Genomic DNA, 20,182 nt, shown 5'->3' with positions numbered 1-20,182 from the left:
GAAGCACTGCCTGGTAGGGGCCGCGACTACGGGGCGGAGATCTGCCTGTGGGGCGGGGCCTGGGCGGAGACTGCCTGTGGGGGCGGGGCTAGGGGCGTGGCGAGGGTGGCCGGCCGGGTGAGGGCAGAATGGGTACAGCTACCAGATTTCCTCTGACCCTGCTGGGAGGACCTACCCCACTAAATGGACAGGACGAGGGCCCACCAGGGGCTCATGAGGTTAATCCAGAGAGGAACCCTGACCAGACCCGGGGCAGGTTGGAGGGGCGGGCGGTGGGGGGGTGGAGATTTCCTGGGAGGAGCCGATATGCAAGGAAAGGTTGGCAGTTAACTAGGGAATGGAGCAGCCAGAGGGAACAGCATGTGCAAAGCGAGCATGTGTAGAAAGCAGGAGTAGGACAGTCTGGGTGGGGAGCGCCAGAAGATGATGGTGGTGATGATCTCACTATGGCAGCTAATTCCAGCTGAGCGCCGGTGTATGTCCACTGGTACTCACTTTATCACTCCCAGCAGTCCTGTGAGGTGGGCACTGTTAGTATTAGGTTGAACACTGGACTGTTTTGACTTACAAAAACCAGCAGTTTTGTGCATTCACTTTAATGTCCCCATTCGACAGATGAGGAAACTGAGGCCCAGTTTCACAGTCAGGAGGAAGAGGCAGAGGCAGGCAGGGAGGTTCCAGAGCCCATGTGCTAATCCTTGTGCGCGTCCTGGTTCTGCTGAGGCTAGAGAGGAAGGGGCAGCAGATTGTGAGGGGCCTGAGGGCCATGCTATGCAGTGGGGAGCCTCAGGCAGTGGGGAGCCATGGAAGGATTTTAAGTAGGAGAGGGAAGGGCTCCGATTTGGGCTAGAAAGCTGGGTCTGGCTGCAGTGGAAACTGGCTTGGTGGGAGACAAGCATGGAGACGAAGAGGCATGCAGGAGAGGATGGTGGGGCCCTGGCAAGGCGGTGGGGACTGAGAGAAGAGGACAGGTCTGAGTTATGTTGAGAAGAATAGACAGGGCTGGTTGCTAGACTGGATGTAGGGGCGAGGAGTGGGAAGAGGGAGACTCCCAGGCACTGCCCATGAGATGGAACCACAGGAGGAGGGGGAGGGAGGTCATGAGCTCAGTCTTGGGTAGGGTGCCAGGGGGACATCCTGGTGCAGTGTCACAGGGCTGGGGGTGCCTGGCAGACTGGTTTTCTCTGGCGGCCACTGTGGCTGGGCCTTTGTTCTTCCCCTGGCTCACCCCTGCCACCAGCCAGGCACCCCTGCCTCTCTTCCCTTCTCCCTCCTCCTTCCAGAGTCACCCAAGAGTTATTGGGCCCGTGAGCCTCCCCCAGGCCCCAGCCACACTCTGCACATTCTCTGTGATTATGATTTTATTAAATTTATTTTTTCATTATAAAAGTAATATTAAAAAAGTAATATAAGCATATTAAGGGAAATTTGGAAAACAGAGAAACTAAGGGAAAAAAGCACTCAAAATCCCCTAGCTCCTTACCCAGCAGCTTAGAGAGCCTTTTGGTCTGTTACCTCCCTTTTTCATCTTTTTGTTTGCTTTTTAATGTGCGTGTGTGTTTTGCTGAGCTTGTGGGAGGGCTGTACCCATGGTTTTAACTTGCTTTCCTACTTGCCATTCTATCATAAACATACAGGGTGTCCCTAAAAACCATATACACTAACAGCTGATAGCTCAACTGATGTTTCTTTCTTTTCAGATTTAACCATTGGAATTAATAATCATTCAAAGTGTGTACATTTTGGGGGGACACGCTAGTATTTAGTGCATTTTTTTATTATAAAGATAATGCGTAGAAAGTTTAGAAATTGAAGATAAAAAGGAGAAAAAGTCCTAGTCCCATTATTGTTAGCATTTCATTGTTTTCTCTATAATTTATTTTATTTTATCCTTTAATCACAGATGTAAAAAATGGAGGAATTCACCAGGTAAAAAAATTCAAGTAATATAAGTAAATAGACAAAGTATGAAGCTCTCCTTTTACCAATACATTCTTTCTCCCTGGAGAGCACCACAATTTACACACAATTTAGTTTGGCGGGTCTCTTCTCGCATGCATTCCTGTGCACTCACACACACATGTTGTCTCTGTATAATACATATGTAGTTCAGGTGTGTGTTTTAAAATAGAGGGGCTCGTACTGTCTGCACATTTTGGCCTTCTCGCTGTGTCACTGGGCGACACCTGTCTTCTTGTCGGGGCTCCCCGTCCTCCACAATGAGGGTGGACGTATCTCTTCATGCAATCCCTACTGAGGACAAACAGCTCGTGTCCAGTTTGTCCAACCACAGTTTTGTACGGAAGGTCCGTGCATACAGCCTTTGTGTTCATGTGCAAATATTTCTTTAGGGCGATTTCTAGAAGTAGAATTGCTTGGTCAAAAGTTACATACATTTAACATTTTAAGGGCTGTTGCCATGCAGTCCTTCATTAATGTTGGTAAGTGCACACTCCAGCTGCATGTGTGCCTGCAACATGCTGGTGCTGGTGCTGGGTATTCTCTCTTTCAGTGCACAGAAAGATAAAAAAAAAAAAAGCGTAGCTTCACCACATGATACCATTTTCATCATTTTGCCTACTTAATCTGTTATTGTAAATGTTTCTGGTCCCTTCATTTTATTTTATTTTTATTTTTTAAATATATTTTTATTGATTTCAGAGAGGAAGGGCGAGGGAGAGAGATAGAAACATCAATGATGAGAGAGAATCATTGATGGGCTGCCTCTTGCACACCCTCTATGAGGGAATGAGCCTGCAACCCGGGCATGTGCCCTGGACCAGAATCAAACCAGGGACCTTCAGTCCGCAGGCCAACGCTCCATCCACTGAGCCAAACCGGCCAGTGCTCTGGTCCCCTCATTTTAAAAAGATTAACTTTTAATATAGAAGTAAAAAAAAAAAGTTTATTGTCAAAGAGTCAGAAAGTATAGTTAAACCCAAAAAAATGTTTTTAAAATTACTTTTAATTCTACCATCCACATCACATTTTGGTATATCTCCTCTTACTTTTCCTATGCATACATATGCCTTTAACATATTTATTTTTATTTTTTGGCTCCGGCTGGGTAGCTTAGTTGGTTAGAGCGTTGTGGGTTTGATCCCCAGTCAGGGCACATACAAGGATCAACCAATGAATGAATAAATAAGTGGAACAACAAATTGATATCTCTCTCTCTCTCAAATCAATCAATAGATTAAACATTTTTTAAGCAAATATAACCTTTTTAAGGGCAGTTATGTTCAGTAGAGGAGATTATCAAAATTCATCGAATCCTTCCATCCCTAATGTTACATATTTGAGTTGCCTCTATTTTTTACTATTATAACTAACACAGTCGTGAACATCTTTGTGTCTCAGTTTTGTTTTTTTCCCTGTGGTTTGAATGATTCCCAAGTGCCTTTTATCTAACTCATTTTAGTTCTTAGGTATCTAAGGCATCTTGCACATACACAAGCTCATTTAGTTACCCCTGGACAGTAATTTACAAAGGGAAGGGGAGGCTCAAAAAGGTGAGTGACCTGCCAAAGTCACACAGCTGGGTGGCCAGGGCTGAGCTGGCCTCTGCAGCTGCCCCTCACCCCTGCCCCCACCCCCGTGTCTTCGCAGGTCTAGGGCTCTCCTCCCGGACCCCGGCTGTGAGCACATCAGAGTCCAGCGCGGGCACGGGCACCAGCACCCCGTCCACACCCACCACCACCAGCCAGAGCCGCCTCATCGCCTCGTCCCCCACCCTCATCTCAGGGATCACCAGCCCCCCCCTCCTGGACTCCATCAAGACAATCCAGGGCCATGGCCTGCTGGGCCCCCCCAAGTCCGAGCGAGGCCGCAAAAAGATCAAGGCGGAGAACCCAGGGGGCCCGCCTGTCCTGGTAGTCCCCTACCCCATCCTGGCCTCGGGCGAGACTGCCAAGGAGGGCAAGACATACAGGTGGGGGTCTCGGCCGGAGGGGGTCCAGGTGGGCTTGGGGCAGAGGCTCTGGTGGAGGGCTGTCCCCAGGAGCACAGCAATGGGGGCTGGAGAGAGGGACCCCAGGGGCTGAGGGAGGCTAAGTCCACTGCACCCACATCCTTTCAGAGGCAGTGAGTGTGGGGCACACAGCCTGGGTCATGGGAGTCTGTTTCCTCCTCCCTTCCACCCTGAACGTTAGAATCACTGGGCCCAAACCAGGGCCTCACTTCTAAAAATTCTAATTTAATTTGTTGGGGGGACCAGGTGTCAGTCTTTCTTGAAAGCTCCCGCAGTGATTCTAAGGTGCAGTCGGTTGAGCGCTCCCCCAGAACTGTGGGTGTGGCTCTGGACCTCTCCTCCCCGTGAGGGGTGAGCCTGCTGCCCAGGCTGCTGGAAAGGGGCCCCCAGGCAGAAGAGCTTTCTCCTCCAGATTGGAGGTTGTCCCGGCCCGAGCCTGCCTCCCACCTCTCCCAGGTGGGCCTGTGCCCCAGACGCCTCACAGGAAAGCTCAGTCCCAGGTGCACGGTCTCATGCAGACGGTCTCCCCTGAGCTGTACAGGCAGGGGGTGCGGGCGTCTTCCCGGTGCGAACCTGCCTCTTGCCCCACAGGTGTAAGGTATGCCCGCTGACCTTCTTCACCAAGTCCGAGATGCAGATCCACTCCAAGTCGCACACAGAGGCCAAGCCCCACAAGTGCCCGCACTGCTCCAAGTCCTTTGCCAATGCCTCCTACCTGGCCCAGCACCTGCGCATCCACCTGGGCGTCAAGCCCTACCACTGCTCCTACTGTGATAAGTCCTTCCGACAGCTCTCCCACCTCCAGCAGCACACCAGGTGAGTGGCCTCTGCTGCTGCCCGCCTGCAGCCGTTTCAGCTCGGCACCTGTGCCCATGCGTGGACCTGGGGCAGAGACCTCCCCTAGGTGCCCCTGCCTTCAGGGTCAAGACCAAATTCCTTTGCTTGGTATTCGAGGGAGGCCTTTTATGATATGGCCTACGTGGACCTCACTGGCATCAGCTCACACTCCTGCGCCATCCTTCCCATCCTTTCTCATCTGCAGGTCTTTGCACATGCTGTGTCCTTCCCCTGAAACACCCTCCCCTCCTTTACCCGGTTTCTCTGGCCCTGTCCTACCCATCTCAGTCCCCTTCCTCCAGGAAGTCCTCCTGGGCCCCCCTGAGCTGGTTCCACAGGCCCTGGGCCTCCCCATCACAGCAGTGGGAGGCTGTCTTGTACTTACCTGGCTATTTGCCCATCATCCCCAATATTTTGGGAGTTCCTGAAGGCCAGGGTTTGGTCTCCATTTCCACACCCCCCAGTGTGTGCCACAAGCATCTAAGCATTTGTTTAATATTTGTGAAATAACTAGAACTAGCTTTTATGGGGCCATTTAACAAATAATTACAGAACCTCTTCTATTAGCCAGATGTGATTCTAGGTGCTGGGAATACGACAATGAACAAAACAGACAAAAATCCCTGCCCTCATGGGCTTACCTTCCAGTCCAGTGTGTGAAAGGGAGATTCTAAGAGAAACATGCTTTAAGGAAAGAAATGTTTTTGTAGGGGAGGACAGACATCAAAGAGACTGGCTGGCCAAATAAAAATACCATGGAAATTTGAAGAAACAAACTCAGGGTTTTCAAGATGGCAGTTCATCTCCTCCGAGGGGAGAAACACGGCCCTTTTCTCCAGGGCGGTGAGATCTGTAACACTGCTGTGTTTGCCAGTATCCGCCTGGCGCCTCAGGGACAAAATTGTTTTTGCCGCGGAGTTTGTATCTCACAGAAAGCGCTCAAGGTTTTCACTGTTTTGGGGACGAATGCTAGACAGAGGGACCTGATGTCTGACTTGTTTTGTTGTCCTTATGTGTTCATTTCTCTCCATTCCCAGGGTGCTCTATCAGGGTGCAGCAGGCTTTGTCTGTGTCGCTCAGACTTGGGGGCGAGATGTGTAGGTAGGATAACAAACACATGGCAGAACGGCCACAGGACAAGGAGTCAGTCCGCCTTTCCCGTTCTCATGCCCCCCCTGCTGTAGATTTGGCCCCTAAGTTTGCTTCAGCAATTCTCTGGTTTTTGTCATTACTTTGATTTTTTTTCAAGGTTTGGCCAGTTTTGTGTACAGAGAACTGTATGTAATCAAGCCCTGCTGTTTGCATGGTTGTCAAAATTAGAGCACGTGACGCTAAGGTTTGAGAGTTGACTTCTGCCAGGAGACTGTGTGAAGCCGCAAAGTTTTCTTATTATCTAAGATCGGGAACCTAGAACCAGCCGCTTCACCCCTGTCAGGTTTGCCTCTATAACCTGGAACAGTAGGTACCATCTTTTTGGAGAATCCCCAAGTTGGTCACTTCTCTGGGCCGGCAGGAATGACTCTTTCTACAACCTTCAGGACGCAGCTCCCTGGGGTCTGCCACGGAGCAGGGCCAGTCCGGTTTCCTGGGGGAGGGCCACCGGTGAAGTCCAGTCCTCGCTTCTGACTGTCAGGCTTGTCATGCCCAATAAATGACATTTGTCCTTAAACGTGACATTTCTGGCATGGTCATGGTTACAAATTTGATTTACCCAATTGAGTCCTATGAGGAAGGAGGACAGATTCTTATTGAACCTGCTTTCGGAGCCGGCGATGATCTCAGGAGAAGGGTCTCAGTAACGGCACGTGGACTGCTTTCTAGTACTTGTTCTGAGTGTTGTTGACAAGGCCAATGACCTGTATGGTTTTCAATAGAACTATTATTTTTAAATTTCCCTGATCATTCATTGGTTTATATCTATGTTAAATTTTTATAGTGTTTTCCCTCCAGAATTCTGAAGGGTTAGTTGGAACAAGGCACCCTTTAAGGAATATTTTATTCTCATTTGTACAGATATGGCCTCCTAAATTAGGATTAGAGAGAAATCAAAGCAAAAGAGGGTTTTCTCACATGCCCGTTAGGAAATACCATTAACTAGAATTAAATCACTTCCATCCAATGCTGGGCCGTGTTCCTCTTCTGCTGATCTTGGGTAGTTAGTTCACTTTGCAAAGTCGTTTGCTTCTGGACTAAAGACTCGTGGACCCTGCCTTGGCCCCGGGCAGTGTCCGGTCACGGTGATGGCGTCAGCTTGGACGCCGGTGCCATTGTCCATTTCCTGAAGTTTAGAGCCAAGTGTGGCTGGCACGGTCCTCTACCGAGGCCGTCGTCTCCGGATGCTTCTTCCAGACTCAATTTCTGACCTGCAGTTTGAAGCAGGGGCCTTCAGGCAAGTGTGAGGGGTAATCTGACTGGTGGACAAGACTAAGTCCCCCTGGTCTGTTGGGTATAATAGTGAACAACATCAGAACGGAGGAGGATGGAGCCCTCGGTTAAGGTATAACCACGGTCCATTTTTCAGATTAAAAACACAGGCAGTAAGGGCATGGACCAATCTTCAGGGCCCTCTAATTTATCTCATAAAGCACATGTTATGATTGGCACTAATTGATAAGTATAGTTAAAGCTAAAAAAAAATCTGTGGATACTTATTGTGCAAGTCTCTGTACGTGGTTTTTTCCTCCATCTTAAAAAACATAAATATATAAATATATTATATAATTATATGGTGAATCTCTATATATAAAAGCCTAAGCGACTGTTCAACCAGTAGCTATGACGCGCACTGACCACCAGGGGGCAGGTGCTGAACGCACAGGCATGGAAACATGGAACAGACTGATGAATTTCGGAGGGCAGGAAGAGATTAACCAAAGATCTTATATGCATACTAGAGGCCTAGTGCATGGATTCGTGCACTGGTGGGGTCTCTTGGCCTGGCATGCGGGGATTGGGCCGAAACCGGCAGTCCGACATCACCTGAGGGGTCCCAGATTGTGAGAGGGCACAGGCCAGGCCGAGGGACCCCCGGTGCACGAATCCGTGCACTGGGCCTCAGTATGTTTATATTATATGTAATTATAGGGCACACATAATTATATTCTGTATGATTACATGTTATCTATGATTATATTACTATTATATTTATATACATTACATATAATTACAGATATTCATAAAGTTAACTCAGGGACTTGAGCTTCTCCTCATTTGCTTTGCCAACTTTCTCGTGCTAGGAACAGGCTAGCTCTCGCTCTAGTGTTCTGCTGAGCCTTAGCAAGTTTGGCTCAGTGGATAGAGCATTGGCCTGTGGACCAAAGGGTCCCAGGTTCGATTCTGGTCAAGGGCACATGCCTCGATTGCAGACTCCTCCCCGGCCCAGGCCCTGGTTGGGGCTTGTGCAGGAGGCAACCAATCAATGTGTTTCTCTCACCAATATTTCTCTCTGTCTTTCCCTCTCTCTTCCACTCTCTCTAAAAAATCAGTGGAAAAATATCCTCAGGTGAGGACTAAACAAACAAACAACAAAAAATATGTAGAGAGAATTTAAAAAAAATACCCAATTATTCGGATCACTCCTCTTTTTATAAAACGGAGGAGGAAATCTTTGGTGTCACCCGGCAGCTTCTGGAAACTGCAGGAGCCTCTGCGGGTAAAGGACACCTCGGCATTTTATAATTCTGGATTTAGGAAAGGCTACAGCACAGGTGGCAGCGCGGGCATGGTTTGGGCATCGGTCTAGTAGAAAATACACACAGTAGCAAGCAGTGATGATTATAAGAACCGAGTTTCTCCAGAAGTAGACATTTGTTAAAAAATATTACTTAAGCCTCAACAAAACAAGCAACAAGGAATTCACAGGCCTAAAGGAGACTATTTCATCAGAATGTTCCTTGACTGGGGGCGGGTGGGGGGGCTGCTCTCTATTCCTGAGGGCACATTTTTTTTTTTTTAGCGATTTCAGTTCTCAATGGTGAAAAGCCAAACAAGCAACGTTTGTAACAACATTTAGGGACACATCATTCGTCATTAGGCAGCAGCACATATTAAACTCGTGTGTCAACCCAGTGACAAGGAGGTGGGGGTCCCAAGTGCCCACAAGTCCCAGAATCCTTCAGACAGACACACACAAAGCCGCCCGATTCCAGGTGACCGAGGGGGAGGCTCTAGGACCTGAGGCCTTGAATCTGGGGCAGGGGGTTTGGACTCAACCATCAGGGCATAGAACCAAACCCATCTCCCCAGTGTCACTGCCAATAATGAAGGGAATAAGAAAAAGATGTTCATGTCCAGAATGGAACCAGCCCTGGCCAGTTAGAAACGGGTTGAGCAAGACTCACCCTGGCTGTTGAGAACGCTGTGCTGGGAGCATGTAGTGGCGCTGGTGACACTGCAGCATCTTGGGGGGCCTCCAGCTGTCAGACAAGCACAAGGGAAAGGAAAGCAGGTGACTTGAAAGTGTTGCCGAAGTCCAGGCGTCCGGAGGCTCAGCTCAGGAAGCAGTGATACCACATGCATTTTAAGAAAAAATAAGCAGGATTTTGTAGCGAGTCTGCTCGTGGTAGGAAAACAGCAGTGGTCTCGTGCAGTCAGCCTATGTACACATCTGCAGATACGCGATGCAAAAGTCAGGGAGAAAATGCTTCATAGGTACAGAGAGGGCTCCGAGTGTTATTTTGGGGGGACACATGCTAGACAGAGTGACTCTGTGTTCGTTGGGTTGTTTATTCAGACTGCAGAGTGGTTTGCCTCTTCTCCTCCTGGCTGTGTGACGCGTTGTCCGTGTGTAGTGATGACTGGGACAGGGACGGGCGCCATTCTTCTCCATTCTGCTGAGAGTAACGGTAATGAAACCATCACCGCTACAGGTGGGCACAGGGAGGTTTACAGTTGTGAGTACACGAAGCAGAGTTGGTTCTTGTATTATCGTGTATTAATTACTGTGTTATTTTCCATGCGAAAATACACACAGAAGCAAGCACTGATAGTTATTAAGAATCTGAGTGTTTTCAGAAGTAGACATTTGTTTAAAATACGACTGGAGACGGCAACACAACAAGCAACAGGAAATCCACAGGCCCCGTAACCTGCGTGTGCCCACCTGTGCTCCTGGTCAGAACGCTCCCGTGGGCCCGGCTCTGCGTCGCTGTTTACACACAAGGTGTCCATCAAGTCCTCAGACAATGCGAGCTGGGGTTTCGTTGTAAGATATGAAAATCTGAAAAATGCCACGGGGAGGGAAGGTTAACTAACCTCCAAGCAATGAACGAAGGCTGCCATTGTTCAGTTACAAAGCACAACATGACTGAAGCCATTCCTTATGACGGGGCTTCATCACCTGGGAGAGAAATGATAACTCATGAATCCTTAAGCTTATTTAAACATGGGATAAATTCCCCATTTGTTGTGTTTCATAAACTGTTTATCTTAAATAGAAATGAATGTATTAAAAACTAACACTACACAAATGTCCTGTGAACACCTTTAAGGAAGGCATTTGCTCCCTCCAGTCTTCACGATGCGGGCTGTCACCCCTGTTGTGGGGACGAGGAAATGGGCTGAGGGAGGCAGTCCCTTGTCTGAGGTCACACTCCTGGGAGGAGGGAGGAGGGAGATTTGGGGCCCGGGGCTGGGGCTGGGGTGGAAGGGCAGGTGAGGGGCACCCGTTCCGGCTCAGCTTCCCTGTGATCCACACGCCTGGGGTCGGTGGTGAGCTCTCCGTCTCCACAGGCGAGGGAGCCAGTGGCGGGTGCTCCCCTAGGGGGAAGGTGCCCCACAAGGGAGGGACCTGACGCTGCAGTTGAAGGTTTGGTCCTGACTTGAAACTCCGGGACTGAAGAGCTTTGGGGCCAGTATCCGTGAGAAGGGGCAGGCCGGTCCTTCTTTCTTCCAAAGTGGCTCCCCGAAGAGGGAGGGCCTCACACAGGGACTGATCCGAGGTCGGAGGCAGGCTCTGGCCCAAAGGAACTCCCTCCGCAACCCGGGAGGCTGGTGGATGTGGAAACTTCGTAAGAGGGAAGCATGTGGTGGAGGTTGGGGGGGATCATCTGGGTCAGGTGTTAAAGGGCCCATAGCCCTCCCTAGTGAGAGAGGGGAAGGGTGTTCCTGGCAGGGGGAATAGCATGAGCAAAGGCTCAGAGGCTTGCTGGGGGGGATGTCTGCACATGTGCTGGGGGGAGGCTGATAAGATGCCCCTCTGGGGAGAGAGTGGCAGAGGGGAGGCTTCAGGAACTGAGGCCCTGAATCTGGGGCAGGGGGTTTGGACTCCGTCCTGGGAAGAGGAGAGACAGTGGAGGATGCCAAGCAGGGATGCGACAAGGTCAGAGGCATGTGCCACCGCTGCTCTGTGACCATCAGAAGGGGAGAGGCAGAGGCTGGGAGGCCAGGCAGCTGGGGCCTTTGGGGAGAAGGCTAGAGGGGGAGTTTCCTGGTCAAGAGGTCTTGGCTGGGTGTCTAAGGAAAGACCTAAAGTCCCCAGAGGACCATCGATGAGCCAGTCAACAAACACGTGTGACATGCCCCTGAGGAATGAGTGGTGTTGATTACAGCGAGCATATTACTGTTGTCACTGACTGCAGAGAAAGAACTCACTTTCCTTCGTTCAGTCGATGACTGTGTCGAGTCCTCTCTGCCGGGCCCTGGGGTGATGGTGGTGAAGGAGGTCGAGGAGGCAGCCAGGAAACCAGCGCCTAGAAAGTGACAGCACGGCTTCTGCTTGAGGGGTGGGCTGTGGGGGCCAGGCCTAGTCCGGGGGGTCAGGGAAGGCTGCCTCAAACAAGGGGCCTTTATACTGAGAACAGGAGGGGGGGGGGGTTAGCTGGGTATTAGCTGAGGGAACTGTTCCTGGAGGAGGGAACAGCCTGGATAAAGGACTGGAGGTGGGAGGCAACTTGTAATGCTAGCGGGGCCTGTGGGGCTGAGCCGCAGGAGGGGAGAGGCCTGACTGAGCAGTGGTGGGAGGTGGGGACTCTGGGGTGAGTATTGTGGGGTTTCAGTCAAAATCCGTGCGTATCCTGGGGCCCTATATCTGTCACTAGATCTCTTGCTGAATGAATCCCACAGCCCTGGGGGGAGCGCAGGTGGGAGGGAATGGAGCGGATTCTGGCATCAGGCGGTCGGTCCAGATGACTCTTAAGGTCCTTCCATTGTAGAGACAGTGCAGGAGCCTGGGATGATGTCCCCAAAATGTGACACCCAGAAACGAGCAGGCAGAGTAGGGGTCCTCAGGGCCCGCCAGCCCGGCTCCACTTGGCCTTACACCCGAGACCGGGCTGTCCCTGCCCTTTGGATCCCAGTTGGAGGGCAGCCTCCCGTGCTGAGGAGGCAGTGGGCGCAGGGCTGGCGGCAGGAGCATCGGTGAGACGTAGTTCTCTGACCAGGACGTGGGCGCTTGGGAGCAGGGAGCTGAGGCTGGACCCCACCGCAGAGGGCCTTGAGCGACGAAGGAATTTGGACTCATCGGTGTTGACAGTGGGCGGTCTCCGTGTCATGGGCTTGTTGATGGCAGGGAGCGCCCCTGATTCAAGCCCAGCCAGCACGGGGCCTGGCCCAGGGCCTCAGTTCGCTTGATGAGTGGTGATGGGCAGAGCAAACCCAGTTGGCGAGGTGGCCCGGGCTTAGGGAAGGAGCCACCAGGAGGCCGGAGCTGCATCCTCCCTGCACCTAATGCTCTTCTGTAAAGTAGGCAAATGAGGTTCAGACCCAGCCAGCGTTTCACTCCCCACCTGCTTGGCTCAGAGGTTTTACCAGGACAGGTGATGAAAGGCAAGTCCAGGTGGCAGGAGGAGGCTTGAGTGGGGAGAGCGGGCAGGGCCCCCACACACACCTCCCCTCGGTCCACCTGCGTCCCCCCCTGGCTGTAGGGCGGGCACGTGCTGCCCACAGACTTCAACTGAAAATACGCCATCAGCCTCCAAGTCGCCTCTCAATGAGGCCCGCCCTGGTCCCCCGATTAAACCTGCACCCGTGACCCCCTCGCCTCGTTCTCACAGCACGCATTGCCTCCCACATTGACTTGTGTGTTGCTGCCTGTTTGCACAAGGCGGTGGTTTTTGTCTGTTTTGTTCACAGAGGTAGGTACCTGATGTAGTAACTGTTCAATGAATGAATAATAATACTGGTGTTCACTGAGCGCTCACTGTGTGCCAGTGCTTGAGGCCCAGCCCTTTTCATGTATTATCTACCTTCATAAGGCCCAGTGAGGGAGCGACTGTATTTTGCACCCATCTTGCAGATGAGAAAACCGAGGCTCAGTGATTTGCCCAAGGTCACCCAGCTAGTAAGGGGTGGAGCCAGGATGAGAACCCGGAATGAGGGGAACAGAGGGACTCACAGGAAGGATACAGAGGGACTGAGCTTTAGGGCCACCCTGTCCTGCATCCTCACAGTAGTTGGAGTGACCGTGTAGCCATCATGGACACGTGCCTGACATGGGGAGGGGTCGGAAACAGATATTGGGGCCAATCAAAGGGAGGCGTCTCCTTTTTCTGAGGGAAAGCAGCTGTGAGCCTGTGCTCTTTTCAGAGGTGGCCTGCAGGTGGGCTTTTTAGAAGACAGCGGCCAATGCAGTCCCAGCAAGCCCTCCATGATTAGCTGGAGGTCGGGGCAGGTCTCCGGGTGGGTGCCCCTGGAGGGTTGGGCTCAGCAGGGACTTGGGGAGCAGGAAGGCATTAATCATAGACTGGCAGTGGTTGGTCAGAGAAAGAGGGGGTGGCCTTTGAAGACCCCAGCTCTTGCCTGGGACTCGCTCTGGGGAGAGTTTGTGTGGTGGAGCCTGGGAGGCTTGGGAGCCAGAGGTCTGCGCGGGCCAGTGAAGGCTTAGGGGCCGCAGCTGGCCTGGGGGTATCTGCCGGACTCCACCTCATTGGGCTGCCCCTTGCAGAATCCACACAGGCGACAGACCCTACAAGTGCCCGCATCCTGGCTGCGAAAAGGCTTTCACTCAGCTCTCCAATCTCCAGGTGAGTGCCACCTGCCTCCTGCCCAACAGGTGCAGTTACCTGTAAAGGGAGCATAAGCAGGGGGTGGGGCTGGGCGAGGCCTGCTGGCCCCTGACTCCCTCCTGTGCTCCCCACAGTCTCACCAGCGCCAGCACAACAAGGACAAGCCCTACAAGTGTCCCAACTGCTACCGGGCCTACTCGGACTCCGCCTCCCTGCAGATCCACCTGTCCGCGCACGCCATCAAGCACGCCAAGGCCTACTGCTGCAGCATGTGCGGGCGGGCCTACACCTCCGTGAGTGCCTGGGGTCCCCGGGGCCTCTTCCTCTCCCCGGCCTCCGCTTCCTCCTCCTCAGATCAGTTCTGACAGTTGCCTTTTTCTAGACAAGAAAACAGGCCCAGGCGGGGCTCCCGGTGCCTCCTTAAGATCACAGTGAGTGGTGGAACCAGGGCTTGTTTCCCAGTTCTCTTCCAGGCAGCCCCAGGCCAACCTCCCAGCTCCCTGGCGGCCTTTAGGGTTCAGAGGCATGGTTCCCGCCAGGCCCCAGAATACTCCAGGCCGTGGTGGGGGGGACTTGGTACCCTGCTTTCTGGAGTCAGGGAGGGAGAAAGGCCTTCTTCCTCTGGGGAAGCTGCAACCCCCATCATGGCCACAAGGTGGCAGAGCGACTTTGCCTAGGCCCAGAGCCACCCCAGGTGTCAGGGAAGGTCTGGACAGTGCCAGAAGGGTCATTGCATCCAGCCCTCTGCCCTGGGTTTGAATTTCCCAGGGCCTTTCAGAACTCAGAAGAGGGAGTCCAGGTGAGTCACTTGTGTGTGTGCTTCTGGCTGACCAAATATTCTGGGTAACAGACCCCCGTGTGTACCAAACAGACAGCTCGGAGCCTCAGTTTCCTCAGCTGTCAACGGAGGAGGGGGAGTTCTTAACTCACAGGCCGGCCACTGGCCCTCAGCCACCTCAGCTAACACACTTACTCAGTGTTTACTGAGCGCCTGTGCCAGCGCTTGGGGACCAGGATGAACCAGACAGATGTTGTCTGGGCTGCCAGGGAGGTTCGAGTCTGCTGCTGGAGACATTAAATAAGTGACCACACAGATAAGTATGTACTGACAAGTTGTGGTGATCGCTCCAAGCAGGGTTTCTCAGCCTCGGCCCATGCTGGCGTTTGGGCAGGTACCTTTCTGCTGGGGCGGGGCTGTCCTGTGCATTGTGGGATGCTTAGCAACATTCTTGGCCTCTGCCCACTGGCAACCCCTCCCCAGTTGTGACAACCCAAGATGCCTCCAGACTTTGACAGATGTCCCGGGCGTGGGGGGCACAGTCGCTTCTGATTGAGAAACATTGCTAAGAAGGAAAGTATGTTTTGAAAGACAGCAGCAGGGAGGACAAAATGGAGCGGGGAAGGAGAGACAGGTCTGGGGAGGCTGTCTGAGGAAGGAACATTTAGCTGAAGCCTTGGAGGAGAATGAGCCAGGTGAGCAGGAGGCGGGGGAAGAACATTCCCTTCAGGGAACAGAAGATGCAAGCCCCCTGAGGCAGAACAAGCGAGGTGTGTTCCAGGAACTGGAAGAAAATGGGTCGCATGGGGCTGAGTGGCCTGTGCAGGAGTCTGGATGTTTTTCCAGGGGGAATGGGAAGCCATCGGGAGGGGCCAGCTAGGAGAGTCTGAAAGGTCACACTGGCTGGAGGGGATGCAGGGATGATAGGCGGGTGGTCAGCAGTCTGTGGCAGATGCCAGCGGCTGCAGCATGCTGAGTGCCGAGCACCTGGCGCTTCCCTTCCCTGGAGTCAGAGGGCAGAGAGCGACTGGGAGGACAGACGCTGCAGGGACCAGGGCCCTAAGGGCATATGTGGGGCGCCCTGGAGACCTAGGAGCCCCCGTCCTCTGACCTTCAGTCAGTCCCAGGCCCAAGTTCTTGACCCTCCTCTACACCCCCACTCTTAGAGGAGGTGCCACCAGCATCCACACCTGGGGTTCTTAGAGGGGATCTGTCTGAACTCTGGGGGGAAGGAGGGGGTCAGCTCTCACCTGGCCTGAGGCCCCACCCTGAACTGGGCCTGACTGAACAAGAAAAATTAATAGACTGATTTTTAAACTACTGTAATACATAAAAGAAACATTGTAGAATAGTGAGTCCTCATGTTCCCATCAGCCCCCAGAACCCTCAGCCAATCCTGTTTCATCTAAAGGTTCACTTAGTGTCTCTAAACATAAGGACTCTTTAAACATACCTACAATACTTCTTAATACCACAAAGTAATTCACTCGAAGTCCTTAACATCAAATTCCCAGGAAGCATTCACATTTTCGTTTGTCCCATGAATGCCATCATTTTATTTACTTAGAATTTTATTCATCAGTATCCAAATAAGATTTCTACATTGCACTGGGTCAGTATATCTTTTAATCTGTTGGCTCCCCTGACTCCTGCCTTTTTTTTCTTTGCAATTTATTCATTGAAGAGTCATTTCCTAGTTTGGATTTTGCTGATTGCTTCCCTCTGATGTTGTGTGACAGCATGTGGCCACCACATTTGAGGGTTTTCTCTGCCGGATTCTGAGCAGATTGAGGTATGAGGCCAAGGAGTGGCAGGTGGGAACCAGAGTGCCACCCTGCAGCCTAATGTGAGGCCTGTGGGCCTGCAGGTGGGCCTTTGGTCACCTTGCCCACCCACTCTTGGGTGCCTCAAGTCAGATTCAGCAGAGCCTGTGGGGGGCACTCAAGGAACGAGCTGAGCATGCCCAGTTTATGCTTCCAAACTCGCCAATCAAATCAGGCCCCACTTCTCCTCAAGGAAGGATCCAGTGTGGGGGTGCAGAGGCCGGGACTCCCACCACCACCTGGAATGAAGTGCAAAGCCAGGGAAGGCATGGTTCCCTCAACACTTACTGCCTGCTAAGAGCTTTATCCACATCACCCTAGCAACCCTCTGAGATTGTTCCTGCCCCATCCCTGCTTGCAGAGGAGGAAACTGAGGCTTGGAGGGGTGCGGTGACTTATCCAGAACGAGGCTGAAACCCAGGCCTGCGCTCCACCTTCACTGCGAGCACCAGCCAGCACACTTCGCTGCAGCTCGCTGGTAAATGGCAGCTGGCCTGGCCCTAGGCAGTGCCAGGTGGGCACTGCTGAGGGATGAGCTCTCCAGCCAACACGAGGGGGTCAGGCTCTGGTCAGCGAGCCAGCCCCCAGGCCTGTGGATGCAGCACGCCTAGAACCTAGGCGGGATGCTGATCTGCTCCCCAGAGCTGCGGCTGCTCGCTGGCTGGCCCATTGCCAAGGAGCCCTCCAGTGGCCCCTTGTGGGAACTGCAGCCTCTTCTGCCTCCCCTGCCAGCTGTTGGTTTTATGCTCTGAATGTCATCCCTGCCCACAGGAGACCTACCTGATGAAGCACATGTCCAAACACACGGTGGTGGAGCACCTGGTGAGCCATCACTCGCCCCAGAGGACGGAGTCCCCCGGCATCCCGGTGCGAATTTCCCTCATCTGAGCCGACCCCAGGCGCCGCCCTGCCCACTGGCAGACACAGACCCGGGCAGCACCAGGCCCGACTCCCTCCAGGGCCCTCCAGGAACAGCCGAGCTCTCAATGACCTTCCTGACCTTCCAGAAAGCCTGGGCACGGAAGCCCTGCCCGGCCCAGCTCCGGGGTGGCCAGGCCAACCGCAAGATACTGGACTGTTTGGTGGCATCCAAAGACGATCTCAGAGCACTTTGAACCTCTCTCTGTTGGGTTTTCTTTTTCCCTCCACCCTTCACTTGCTTCACTGTTGTTTTTTTTAAGTTTGTTTTGGAAATAACAAAAAAGATATTTATTGGCCAAGAAGTTGGTGCTGCTAAGACCGAGAATTTAAGAGTTGGACAGATGGACACAGAGAACCAGAGGGCAGCGTGGGACCGCCTCTTGCCATGGCCTTAGGTCTTGAGGGAAGGCTCAGGCCTGGGTTTCTGGACTGCAAAGGTGGGGGGGGCTGGTGGGAGGGGCAGGAGGCAGCTGGAGTGAGCCCCTCACCCTGGGTGCCCAGCGTGGACCTCAAGCTGCACCCTGAGCATCACTGACCAGAGGGAGGCGGCAGCCACCAGAGCTGCCCAGACTTCAGGAGGCAAAACGAGAGGGGCCGGGGGATCAGAAGGACCAAAGGCTGCAGTGCTGGGCCGGGCTGGGTGCCAGCCCAGGGAAATGGGGCGGGGTGGGCTGGGTAAGACCTGGACCCCCAGTGCCCTTAAGACCACCCCAGTCTACCTCGGTGCTGGCCAGGAAACCTATTGGCTACCTCTCCCACCATCCCAGACTGTGGGCAGGGGGGTGGGGAGGAAGTGGGTCTGGAGCTAGGACCCCCTCCATCATTTCCTCCAGATGGGACATTACCCAGGGAGGGGTTACTTGTCTTCCCTGCCATGGAGGGGGAACCCCCAGCCCAGGCCCTCAGCCCCTTGGTGGGGGGGGGGTCCTCCAAAAGGAGGGCCCCAGGAGCTGCCCCTGCCCTCAGCCCCCACAGACACACCCCGATCTGAAAGCCATGCGTGTCCGTGTATATAGGAACCATGTACAGAGACCGGAGAAGCCCCACTCCATCCCCCGGGAAAAAAAAAAAACTAGACAGAAACTCATCTATATATTCTGTATCTGGAGTTCCGTTTTGAATATTAACTGTGTTATTTTTATACACTTTTTAAGCCTTAACTCACCATTGATTTACCAGTTTAACGTCTCCTGGGGTTTCTTTTCCCACAGGGTTCTCTGCCCCCGCCCGCCCCCACCCCTTTGTTTGACTTGCGTCGTCTGATACTCAGTATTGTAGCTTTTGTCCGCATGTTACTACCCTGTAAATACGCTGTTCTACATACTGTTAACACCCTCTGCTTTTTCTATGGGACCTCCAGGCCACCTTATTTAGAACTAGTTACCTTATTAAAAAAGAGAAAACAGTCTGTTGGCCTCTCAGTCTGCATCTTGGTGGCAGGGAGGTGAGGGCAGGCGCCTCTCAACGCGTCAGGAAGGAGGTTGGCATTACATTTAAGAGAAGGGGTGGGGAGTAAAAAAAATCCAATGTGGGGAAAAACACTAAAGGGGGCAAGACACAAAGGAATTCTAAACCCTCTGCTCTTTGTATTTCTCTGTTGTGAAGAATAAACATACCTGCACCCGGGTGGCGGTGGTGTGTGGCGTGCTCTGTGCGAGGGCGGGGCTGGGGGGCACCTTTCCACTGCTCCTCTCCCCTCCCCCGCCCCCCCAGACTTGGAGGGAGATGGTGTTGATTACCTCACAGCCCCCTATGAAGTGGGCAGCAAGCCAAGAGGTATTTGGCCGAGGATCATGCTGCAATAGAGGGACGTAAATTCAGCCCCAGTTTGTCTAGTTCTGAAGCCTTTTCAGACGCATGGAGTCCACCGGTGAGGTTCACTGCAGCTTCTCCCAACCCTCTTTGGGGGACCGTCATGAGTGCCCAGATTTGTGGGAGCTATTCCAGTGACTGAGGGGATCAAGAAGTCCCCTTCAGCCCTGACCGGTTTAGCTCAGTGGATAGAGCGTCGGCCTGCGGACTGAAAGGTCTCAAGTTTGATTCCGGTCAAGGGCATGTACCTTGGTTGCGGGCACATACCCAGTAGGGAGTGTGCAGGAGGCAGCTGATCGATGTTTCTCATCGATGTTTCTAACTCTCTATTCCTCTCCCTTCCTCTCTGTAAAAAAATATATATTAAAAAAAAAAAAGAAGTCCCCTTCACATAAGTTTGCCCCATGGAGGTCAGTGTTCTGATTGCCCAGGAGGGAAATGCAGGAATTAATTCCTCCAAAGTTTATCAAGGTAGGCCCTGTGCTAGGCATTATGGGGGAGACAGAAGTGACTTGGACATGAGTCACCATGGAGCTCACTCCTCTGAGCCTTCATGGCCTTGTGAATGTGAGACATGGCTGCAAGGTGTAGAACGCCCGATGCAGATGAGGATTTATTGGCTTACATAACAACATGGCCATCGGCAGGGTCAGCTCAGCTTCAGGGCTCAGTGAAGTGTCTCTCCACTTGGCTTTGTTCCCAGTCAGCTTCACCCTTGGACTCCTATGGAGTCCACAGCTCCAAACTCACAGCCCTCAGGTTCCCAGCAGTCAAGCCTGTCTCTCCCTGGTTTGAACTGGGTGAAGTGCGGTCCCTGAACCAGTCACATGACCGGAATGTTTATACTTGGTGGGCTCAGGCCAAGAGCCCACGCTCTAAGCCCAGCAGAGGGTGAACCTGCACCTGCAGCACCTCCCCAGGAGGAAGCCAGAGTGTGTTATCATCAGAAGGGGAAATGGACTCCTCTTTTTCTCTGAAATTGACCTCCCACAGCCTGCTATGCAGTGAAAGGATGGGCTCTGGCCATATTTGGTCACATGACCCCATCCCAGCTACAGCTGATTGGCCAGGGGTGGCCACCTGCCTCAGTGACTTGATT

At 52.7% G+C, this 20,182-nt stretch overlaps 1 protein-coding gene across 1 annotated transcript; it reads left to right on the top strand.

The window, feature by feature from the left end:
- The first annotated feature begins 306 nt into the window (after positions 1 to 306).
- ZNF362 (zinc finger protein 362) lies at positions 307 to 18,897 on the top strand. The gene is made up of 7 exons (XM_014460412.1): positions 307 to 318; positions 1,854 to 1,929; positions 3,610 to 3,931; positions 4,562 to 4,786; positions 13,689 to 13,767; positions 13,884 to 14,042; positions 17,122 to 18,897. Exons 1-7 carry the CDS (start codon positions 307 to 309, stop codon positions 17,236 to 17,238), a joined length of 990 nt encoding a protein of 329 aa, XP_014315898.1. The 3' UTR covers positions 17,239 to 18,897.
- The last annotated feature ends 1,285 nt before the right edge of the window (positions 18,898 to 20,182 follow it).

This window comes from Myotis lucifugus, unplaced genomic scaffold, assembly GCF_000147115.1.
Source record: "Myotis lucifugus unplaced genomic scaffold, Myoluc2.0 scaffold_131, whole genome shotgun sequence".
NCBI classification, from domain to species: domain Eukaryota; kingdom Metazoa; phylum Chordata; class Mammalia; order Chiroptera; family Vespertilionidae; genus Myotis; species Myotis lucifugus.
This window is presented reverse-complemented; position numbering and strand designations above follow the sequence as displayed.

Bases quoted from the DNA above. Each gene is read 5' to 3' on its own strand.
- ZNF362 (XM_014460412.1), top strand. The intron at 4,787-13,688 runs GTGAGTGGCCTC...TGCCCCTTGCAG, and splicing joins CACCTCCAGCAGCACACCAG to AATCCACACAGGCGACAGAC. The intron at 13,768-13,883 runs GTGAGTGCCACC...TGCTCCCCACAG, and splicing joins CTCAGCTCTCCAATCTCCAG to TCTCACCAGCGCCAGCACAA.